Here is a 10,278-nt window from a genome sequence, read left to right as displayed (position 1 = left end):
TGCAACATGAAGAAATTCAGCACATTCACCGTACTTTGTTTCTCTTAAAAAAAGATACAAACAATCACTTTAAGGTGTGACAACTTGTTCTTTAATTAAAAACACAGTCATTTGTACAAGAAATGTACACATAAAAATATACAGAGACAACTACATACTTTATGAATTAATGAAGACACAACGTAAGCAAACACACACAAAAAAATGAGCACAAGGATGGGGAAAAATGCCACAAAAGAAAAAAAAGAAAAGTGTTACGTTGCTTTGGTCTAGTCACAGTGGCTACATTTGAAATAGATATTTTGTCTAAATAAAAGACAATGTCACTCTGTTATACTATTTAGTGTTTTACATATTTACACAGAAAACGGTTATGTAACAATGAAGAGAACTGAGATATGAGGGGAAAAAAAACAATGAAAAGTCCAAGATGCACACAGTGCTTTTGAGTGAGTGAGTCTGTTTGTTTTGCAGCAGCTGTGCTTGTTGTTAATATGTACCTGTGGGTGAGTAAGTAACAGTCTAGGTCTGGTTAACAAAGTGAATGTGGTTGGAGAAACACAGCTTGTTCCTTTCAAAGTCACTTGCCATGGCTTTACTTTAACAATATATGCACAGTGCAGATTTTTAATAATCTCTAAAACCCACAGTGAATGTGGTAATGTCATGCAAAATGTAGCCCGATCAAATGGACTGATCAAATTCAACTGAATTTCCAAGTATAGGAAACATAACACCTTCTCGGTTTGCATCAGGTCTGACCTCAGCTTAACGAAGAAGTCTCTCGAAATGACATGCATTTACAAATGAACGACAAAACCCAACGATGACGACATGAACCGGTGTGATAATATGATACTGAAAATCAAGTGAAAGATCAATCAAAATGGAGAGACAACAGGCCGAAAATTAGCCTAAAATAAAAAGCTCCCCTCTGTTTCATCACCTGCAAAAAGTTTGGTCATTAGAATGCTTTCCACACAGATTATATAATGTAAACATTAAGTTTTCATGCATTACAGTATTAGGTGCACTCTTTTTATGCTGCCGCCTCCATTTGCAATTGATCCGTCATTTGAAACATTGGTATGTGATATACATTAACCCACACTTATACCAGTACTACAACAAAATATCTTCGGGTGCTATATATATATATAAAAATATACAACTTCTCCTCCATTATATAGATTTCCATTTAACTATTATTCCTCCATATAGACTCTTTGCAAAATAAAAGTTCTCAGCAGCCCATGCTCAGTGTTATACACAGCCCTGCGTATACTGTGAGAAAACAGAGCAGAGCAACATACAGCTTCGAATGTTAACGTGCCCCTCACCCGGTTATATTTAGGGGCCTTTAAAAGCAGACCTGCCTTGAGGACATTCAGCTCTGGAGCTACTGCTTCTGCAAACTCTCATCTCGACTTGACCTGCACCAGCTTCCTCTGAAATCTCATATAACAAAGACATGCAGACATGCCAGTCTCACTACCTGTATAGCAGTCAGTGAAGATTTTAAAAAGTGGTATTTGGCTTCGGGTCGCCAGGAGCTAAATAAAGAGCACTAATGGGAGTGGAAGGGAATAAATGGAAACTCTGAATAAGCATGCCTACTGTTAAAACACTGGCTTAAATCTCTGTGACGTCACGACCGAACTGTAATATGCTCTATTTTTAGTTTCCTGATACCATCCGCCGAGGTGCTTTTTGTCGTTATAAAAATAGTTGAGTAAGAAGAGAACAAGAGAGAGAGAGGAGACAGAAAGCCAGAAAAAGACAGTGAAATATGGTGCCATGCTACGGTCTGCTTCCTAGTGCTAATTGTAAAATGTAAATGTTTATGTCAGAGCTCACTGCACCATTTGAAAGAGTTGATCGAGAGCAACGGCGCGACTGTTGGTGGTCTAGAAAACACGAGCAGAGTTCAAATGAAGCGTTTCCTCTGAGCGTTTGGTTTGTGTGTCCTCGGTGGTTTGGAGAAATGACAGAAGAGGATGTCCACGTGTAAGCAAACCAAGAGCCGCACGCTAAAACTGCTTCGTTTTAGTTGATTTGCCTCATGAGAAAACTGCTGTATCCCAAAATGATCCGAAGAGAGATGGAAAGCTGTGCAACATAATACTACGTTTCCCATTGCAGGTGATGACCATTTAAACTGCATTCCTCTGACGTGATACGTCACAATACATTCCTTTTCAAATAAACCCCCTTTTAATTATTTGTAAAATGAACGATTGTTATACCATTAAAAGCAAATAGCAGATGATAGTAGTGGTGCTGTGGTCGTTTGTGTCGCCAATGAGCACAGCTGAACAGGTGATGCGGTCATTAATAGCCAGCGGTGGTGGTGACTGATTGAACTGCTCTCTCGATGCATGATTTACACGCATGCTGGTGGCCGGGTGTTTAACATCGTGTGCTACCAAGAAAGTTGTCGACCAGATTGCTCCATGTGAAGTAACATTTTTTGCTTTAAATTCCCATCGATTTTCAACACCCTGATTCGAACGTGGTCTGAGAAAGAAACACTTTTTCACTGCTTTTGCTCCCACAGAAGGAAAGAAGTCTTTGTGCTGGCTTTGTAGTGGAATAAAACCCCCTTAAAAGCGCCATGGGAGGCACCTTATAAGGATTTATTGGAGAGCCTCTCCACTAGCAGGAAATAAGAATGCACCTTTGGGAGAGCTCCCTTTTGACAGTGGCGAGCGGTTGAAAGCTCACTTAGTGGTCCAGGTAAAGCCATGTTGGAGATAGTGCAGTATTTGGCCCAGTTCAACGTTTGGTTTACACCATCAGAGTCTTTTGTGAGTCATGTTTCCATGTTTCTGTGCACATATTACTGTAAGCGTGTGTGTTTAGATCTCTGTGGCAGTGATTTCCTCAAAGTGGATGTCATTGCTGCCGCTACGAACCTCATAGTCCTCCATGTCCCTGTTCTCCAGCTCCAGACTCAGCTCCCTCATCACTCGCTCCAGATCGCGGTTGCGACGGTACATCTGGATGTAGTTCTGCTGCAGCTGCTTCTGGTAGCGGATTACCTGGTGTGAGGGAGAAACGGTATTTAAGTTAAGAGGTAAAGAGGATCAGAGAAAGCTTTCAAACCTATCTTGATGTTTGACAGATTAAATGAAAATGAAGGTTAACAACCAGTCACCAAGAAGTGTTTTTACCTTTTCCTTCTCCTCATGCCAGATCCTCCTCTCGTCCTCAAACCGAGATAGTTGCTCCTCACTGGTTCTCCTCTCGTACATTAGCTCAGCCTTCAGCCTGTCCACCTGAGAAAATACAGTGTTAAAATACAGCTCCTATACATCTGTTAAATCAGCAATACAACATTGTAAAAATATTCCACTGTGAACTTTTCTTCATTGAAATTCTTATATTCCAAAGCTAATGAGCCTTTTCACTACAGAAAACAACCAAAGTAGGCAGCACAAAATACAAACTCATCAATATATACATACATTAAAGGGATAGTTTAAGGCCTTTGAAGTGTGATTCTATGAGGTTTTTATCTAGCCATATATTACCCACAATAGATCACAGTCAGCATGCACCCAGTTTGGAAAAGCAGACAAAAATACCTGCAAGGAAGCCAAGCAATAAACTGCAGCGGACGGGGGCAGCATCGAAACATATATTATTTTAAGTGTACGCTATATTTAGAGTATTTCTACCACTTTACCTTGTCACAGAGCCTTTTCCGACTGGTAACTAAAGCACTTAATATCGCTTTCTCTAAAGCCACCAGACTCCATTCACAAAAACAGTAATTTAACTTGTAGAACACTGGACCTGCTGTTTGACTGCTGAGTGACTTTGTTTGTGTTTTGAGATGCTAATTCTAATCTGAATGTGTAAAGAGACAGCAAAGTCACACAAGAGCACAAACAAACTAAGCAAGCCAGCCACTCCCAGGCTTTGTGAGGTAAAATTACTGTTTTAGTCCATGGAGTCTGGTGGCTTTGAGGAGAGATTAGATCAAGAAAATGGCTTTATTGTCCAATCTGAAAGAGCTGTTTGATTGCAAGATAATAGATAGATAGAAATCTAAATCAGCATAAACAGTGACATAGATTTTTTTGGCTGGATGTTTTTTAGATGGCTAAAATACCTTTTTGCTGTTGTTTCCATCTACAGCTGTTTGTTACTTAGGTTACTCCTGCCCACCTCGATAAGGTGCATAAAAAACATGTACCTGTTGTCTGAGGCCCAACAACGTTTCTGCATTCTGCCTCTGTGCCTTGGCTTCGTCGCTCTCTCCTCCCCAGACCAGATGAGTCTCCTCTCCATCGCGGTACACAGAGGGACTGGGACCCCCTCTTCCTGCCACACCTCTGCCCTGCTGCAGGGAGAGGCTCATGCACTGACCCTTCATGCTTCCGCTGTGACTGGACAGAGTGTCACGGAGCCGGGCCAACTCCTCTTCCAATCGGCCCACTTTCTCCCGGAGCAGCTCTGCTTCACTCTTGCGCCTCTGGAGTTCGTTCTCGCAGACTTCCAGCTCCAGAGATCGTGTCCGTAGGGCCGCCTGGGCCTCCTGGGTTCGAACCTGACTCGCTTGCAGCTCAGAGCGAGCTTCTCTCAGCTGGGCTTTCAGGACCACGATGTCTCCTGCCTTCTGGCTGAGCTCCGACTGGATCTCCTTCAGCTGCTGCTTCAGGAGGGAGATCTCTCCTGACTTCTGACACACCTGAAGTGGAAAAGGAGTTAGAGAAAGGTGGAAATGCTAAAAATACAGAACAAATTGTGTCTTACGGCAGATTGCAGACTGACATTTTGCATTTGCTCGCTCTCTAAAAGCAAGTCTTAAATTCTTTCAAGCCTAAAAGCCTATGGGGATCATTTAAACTAGTAACTGTCAGCTATATTTTTGGTGCATTTTAGGCTTTTAGCAGTGCATAAACCATAGAGAAAGAAACAGAAAATCAGAGAACGCCTCCATTTGAAATTCAAATGTCCGCTGCCAGATTCAAACAGGGACATTGCAGTTCACTTTCGGTACCTTAAATCACTACGTTGTCCCAAACCTAACACCTCTCCAGCATCTGACTCTCACCCACCTCCCACTTTGTCTCTTCCAGACGTGGCCCCATCTGGGTTTGTTCCCTCTGGATGGTGGCACACCTCCTTTCCAGCGTCTCTCTGTCCTGCAGCAGAGAGGCAAAGTCCTCCTGCAGCTTCTTCTTCTCTTGCTGTAGTTGAAATACCTGATGGCACGCAAAGATGTACATTAACTATTGTACATACTAGGATGAATAAGCCAATCTAAAATAAGTCACACATGTTCAAAGAGAGAACCTATAAATTCGTCGCTAAAGCATGACACTTGGGAAGCAATAGATCTGCACAGATCTGCAGGAAGGTAGAGGGTTTACTATTAAATTATATGTGTAAAAAAAGGCACAAAGATAGGAACAAAGTCAAAACAAAATACTGCACTCCTTGATTAAATATATTTTCATATTGTCACTTTCCCCACATAAAAGCCCTTTAAGCAGTTAGCATACCTGCAGCTGTAGCACCTGCTGTGCTCTCTGAGCCTTCTGAGAGGCCTGTTTCATCTTAGTGGCACAGCTCTGTCTCAGCTCCTCCATCTCTCTTTCACAGCGACGCTGCTTCTCTTCATACACCTTTCACAGAGAAACAGAGGGGTCAGAGGTCACATTAAGTTTTGGCTGCCCAATAATCAGGACCAGACTTAATTCAGATAAAATTCAGTATTAATAAGTGTGTAGAATTTAGTGTCCTGGTGTGTGCTGGCATTTTAATTTGGCATTCTGAAAGAAGGCCTGTCCATGTGGTGAGGTGAGGTGACCTTCTCTCACCTGGCAGATGGCAGCTTCATTCTCATCCAGATTTTCTCGGAGCTGCTGCAGCTCCAAGTCTCGCTCCCTCAGCTTCTCCTCCAGCTCCCTCACCACGGCCTCGTAGCCCTCCACAGGTGGCGGTGAGTGTCCACAGGACCCGCTGTCCGACAGGGGCTGCCCGCGCCCACTTAGCGACCCCGAGCCTGTGCTCTTGCTGGACGAGGAACGTCCACTGTCTGAGTTACTGTGACCGTGGCTCCCACTTCCACCTGAAGTGTTTCGGCCCAGGCCCGACACAGGCTCCAACTGGCCCCCAGAGGCTGACCCGGAGCTGGAGCCCTCGCTGGGGGCCAAACTGTAGCCTGTGCTGCTGTGAGTTGGGAGGCTGGAGAGGGAGTTCCTCCCTGAATCCGACATGGAGCAGGACTGGCTGCTCCGAGCATTGCGACCTCCGCTGTAGGAGTTACGCTTCCCTTCGCAGCTGGAACTGCTGCTTCCACCGTTGCCGTTTGTGCCGCTGGCGCTGCTGGACCCTCCGAGGGGCAGCAGGAGGTTGAGGCTGGCCTGGCTCTCTGACAGACTGCTGCCCCCTGGCCGTGGGGACAGGTACTGTACAGAGTGGCGATTCTTGGGAACAACAGGTTTGAATGCTGTCGGACGGATCAACACTTTCTCCATGTTCTGAAAGTACAAAAAACAGCATTGATGACTAATGAAAGTTAGGCTGTGCTCATTAGCAGCGGCTGAATAAAATTCATTAGAGAGGGGTGAGTGATATGATGGCAGGTCACCCCACCAGGCCCTGATTAGTTTGAACTGATATAATTGATATTCATGGGCTTCATTAAGCAATTTTCTTAATGATATTCCTATCATCTAAGATAGAGAGACAGCTTAGACAGGGAGAAAGAGGAGGAGAGGATGGGGAAAATCTGATTAAAGGGCATAGAAACAAAAGGGAGGGTGGAGGAAGAGACGAGACAAAGACAGTGGCTGTGAAAGCTTCTTCTGTTCTGTAAGCATTTCCTTAATGATCTTCCTCAGAGTTCACCGAATACGTCACTGGATGTAAGTGAGCTCTGACATTGATCATGATGTGTCTGCAAGGTGAGTGGCTGTCAAATGATCCATCTGAGCCTGTCAGGCCAGTGATTAAGCTTCCCGCCGGATCGATGGAAATAAATAGCCAATTAGACAGCTGAGGTAATCTGCTGTAAAACACGTCCACACAGGCAGCAGAAATGCTTGTGTCTACTTTAGTGTTTCATGAGTACAGTTTGTATTCCAGGGAGAACAGATGAAAAAAAGTGTCCTCTCTATGATATTTAATGTCCCAGCATGTAATCTTGAGCTGTAATTGAAGAAGACATTGTCCTATAAATAGGACAGAGGTCACGGTCAACTACACAACGGCACTTACAGAGCTGGTGGGGATTCAGTGTCACGCTGAAGGGCGCTTAAAGATTTCCAGTAAGGTAGTGTTTCTCCTTTGTACACCGCCCTATCGGCGAATATGTCACATTCAATATTAATATCAAGTGCAACATGAAAGAGTTTTGAGGCTGAGATGAAAGAGATTTAAAAATCTTTTTCATTTTTACACTTCTGTACAGCAAGTTTGTGTTACTCATAAGCAACATATACACATGAAATATCTGTAATGCTTCTACAAATTTCTCCTCACCTTCTCTAACTGTCCTGACACTGGGATGAGTTTGGGAGGAGGGCCACCTATGTTGCCGTTCAGAGTTCTGTTGTCCCTTTGGTCCTCGGAGTCGCTGCAGGGGCTTGCAGCTGTCAGCACCACATTGTCATTCCAGTCTCCAGCCACCACCTCATCACTCACATACCCAAAGTTCCCATTAGTGCCGCCACCTACTGCTCCAACAACAGCTCCACCTCCACTTGCCCCAGCAGAGTTTCCAGGTCGCGGTTGCTTCTTGGTAGGCAGAGGTGGAGGCTGAACCTGGGCCTGAGGCGGCGCCTGGTTGCTGATGACCAGCAGCTGCTCCAGGGAGCTACCACTGCGGAGGGTGTTATCCTGGAGCCGGAAGCAGCTGGTCGCCTGCGTGGAGCGTCGTGGCTTAGTGGGGAATTCACTGGCAGCCCTGCAGTGTCTCTCCTGGTACGTCCGGCCTGATATGAGACTGCTGACAGAACCCATGGCTGTCTCAGTGCTGCAGGGCCCACAGGGGCCAGAGCAGGGACCTGAGGGGGAGTGGGACGATGATAGCGGCCGGCACTGCTGGACGTCGAGACCCGGGTTGGGGTGGTCACTCACGGTCACAGGTAGTGCCTGAACCAGAGCCATGGCAGCCTGACGGCGTCAGACACACCACACACTCTGAAGAGAGAGAGAAAATGAGGACAAAATTTAAATTTTATCCTATAATGTAACAGAGGTGACTACTACATGTGCTATGTTTGGGGCTACAAGGTTGTTCCATTTAATACTCAAAAGACAAAACTTTCTTCAAACTTCCAGTGATGTGACAACCAGTTTTGACTTGGATTTAACACGGTCCTCCCAAAAATTTCTTTTGCCTTTCATTCCAAAAAACTGAGATGCATTCCCATCATGCACAAAAAGACTGGCACGAGGACCAAGCAAGTCTGCTGCACAGAGGTGCACTGTGGGCAAACAAGTGAAATCCACTACAGCACAGAGAACTGGAGCTGCACAGCCACACATAAAGACAAAGAGCTGATATGATGAAAACTGACACTTCCTGGAAAAATATATTCTAAATCTGTCACCAGAGTGCACAGACACCGGAGACCAGGCTGAATGGTCGAGGTCTTCGGTAATTAGCTCTCATTGTGATTAACTCTCAGACATCGATTTTTTTTTTTTACTAGGCAGTAAAAAAAAATGTGTAGACAGTTTCATTTAAGACACAAGAAAGAGAGGGAGTATAAATTCTGAGCTGCTCCGTACCACTGACTGGTTTTACTCATGAAAGTTTACAAACTGAGGTTACTATTGAGTAGAGCCCAATGGACACTTGATTTTTGGGGATAGTTCTGATTTTTAGAGAGTATGAAGTTCCAGTATCAGTATATCAGCTGATATTCTCTGCACCACCATCTGCTCAGCTGTGATACCTACTCTGCTACATGTGCTGCAGACAGCACTGAGTGTTGTAAGGAACTGAGAAAGAGCGCACTCTGCTTGATAAACTATGTAATGACACCATTTCTAAATTAGCCTAAGTAACCTTTTCTGCATTGTGCTCTGAACAAAAAAAAAAATTTCATTTCAGTGCATGTCGGACAACATGCCAGTACCGATATGTCTTTGACAGACCGATATCGGCCAATAACATTAACCAACCAATATATTGTTCAGGCTTTATTAGCGAGTTGTATCATTCTTTGTTTTTATGTACTGTATTTCCAAAGAGTGACCACTACAACACCGAAAGTCACCTTAATACATCTTTCTACACATCAAACTCATCAAACACGAGGGTAATTAATAATTTAATTATCAGCTGGATTTTATCTGAATGTTCCAGTTTCAGTATTTTCCCGTGACACATGAGAGGAACAGACCTTCACTAAGATTATTAGTTACATAAGTACTCTCCCTTTATGTCAAAATGTCTGCTGTCTCGAAATCACATATTACCTAGAAGTAACAACTACATAAATTCACATTAATGTTACTATAAATAATATTTAGTATATAATATATATAATATTCATTTTATAGACAATCATATTTTTTTGATGTATAACTTGCCCTTTGTTTCTTCAATTTGTTTATTTACGTAGATTAAGGTTAGGTGTTTAATAAAACTGGAGTCATGCTATTTTGGTTGGTGGGTGTATGAATAAATACCTGGGAAAGCAATGACACTCACACTGACAATGGCTTGTGTTAATATGCAAATATTGAATGAGATTAGTGTCATTAGCGACATAATCGGTGGATAAAAACAAAGGTTAAAAAAAAGTCCAAAAAAGCTCACTTTATCATTATTAGGGGCTGTGGGTTGGGTAATCCTTGTAATGTATTAGCAAATTTCAGCAGCCCTATTAGTCTTTCCTCTGTAGATTTAACGTGTTTAAATGTAAACCTGCAATGTGGAATTTTTGTCTCCCCCTTCTGGCAGTGAGAGTACTTACAAAAACAAACACGTGCTTGTGACGTGCACTACCAATTGCTCTCTTTTTAAAAACTGAATGTAGAGTTTCTTTATGATAAAGGCAAGATAAACATTATTTTCCCAAAGGAAATTCATTTTGGACACGTATAGTTACCAGTATAGTACTGGTAAAATACATCTCACCATGCATAAATTCTTCTCTCATGTACACACACAAGGCAAACAACACATTTTCACACAGATACATACTTATTTTTATCTGGAGCATTAGAGTTTTCACCATACTGCAGCCTACTCTGTCTCCATCACTACAGTTTCTTCCCTCTTCAGCTCTGGCAACCCAATAATCGCTG

General features: G+C 43.3%; 1 protein-coding gene across 3 annotated transcripts in view; it reads right to left on the bottom strand.

The window, feature by feature from the left end:
• Nucleotides 1-68: 68 nt before the first annotated feature.
• lzts2a (leucine zipper, putative tumor suppressor 2a) overlaps nucleotides 69-10,278 on the bottom strand; it is a 54,016-nt gene continuing 43,806 nt past the window's right edge. For all 3 annotated transcript variants that reach the window (XM_023263901.3, XM_035945294.2, XM_023263902.3), the window contains 7 exons: nucleotides 7,498-8,157; nucleotides 5,832-6,494; nucleotides 5,514-5,636; nucleotides 5,067-5,213; nucleotides 4,202-4,696; nucleotides 3,174-3,278; nucleotides 69-3,041 (listed from right to left, as the gene is read on the bottom strand). In XM_023263901.3, the coding sequence (XP_023119669.2) occupies nucleotides 2,859-3,041; nucleotides 3,174-3,278; nucleotides 4,202-4,696; nucleotides 5,067-5,213; nucleotides 5,514-5,636; nucleotides 5,832-6,494; nucleotides 7,498-8,124 (2,343 nt within the window). In that variant the 5' untranslated portion in view covers nucleotides 8,125-8,157 and the 3' untranslated portion in view covers nucleotides 69-2,858. The remainder of the gene's footprint in view (nucleotides 3,042-3,173; nucleotides 3,279-4,201; nucleotides 4,697-5,066; nucleotides 5,214-5,513; nucleotides 5,637-5,831; nucleotides 6,495-7,497; nucleotides 8,158-10,278) is intronic.

The sequence above is a fragment of the Amphiprion ocellaris genome, chromosome 16, assembly GCF_022539595.1.
Source record: "Amphiprion ocellaris isolate individual 3 ecotype Okinawa chromosome 16, ASM2253959v1, whole genome shotgun sequence".
Classification (NCBI taxonomy): Eukaryota; Metazoa; Chordata; class Actinopteri; family Pomacentridae; genus Amphiprion; species Amphiprion ocellaris.
Note: the sequence above shows the minus strand (reverse complement) of the source record. Positions and strands in the feature narration are given on the sequence as shown.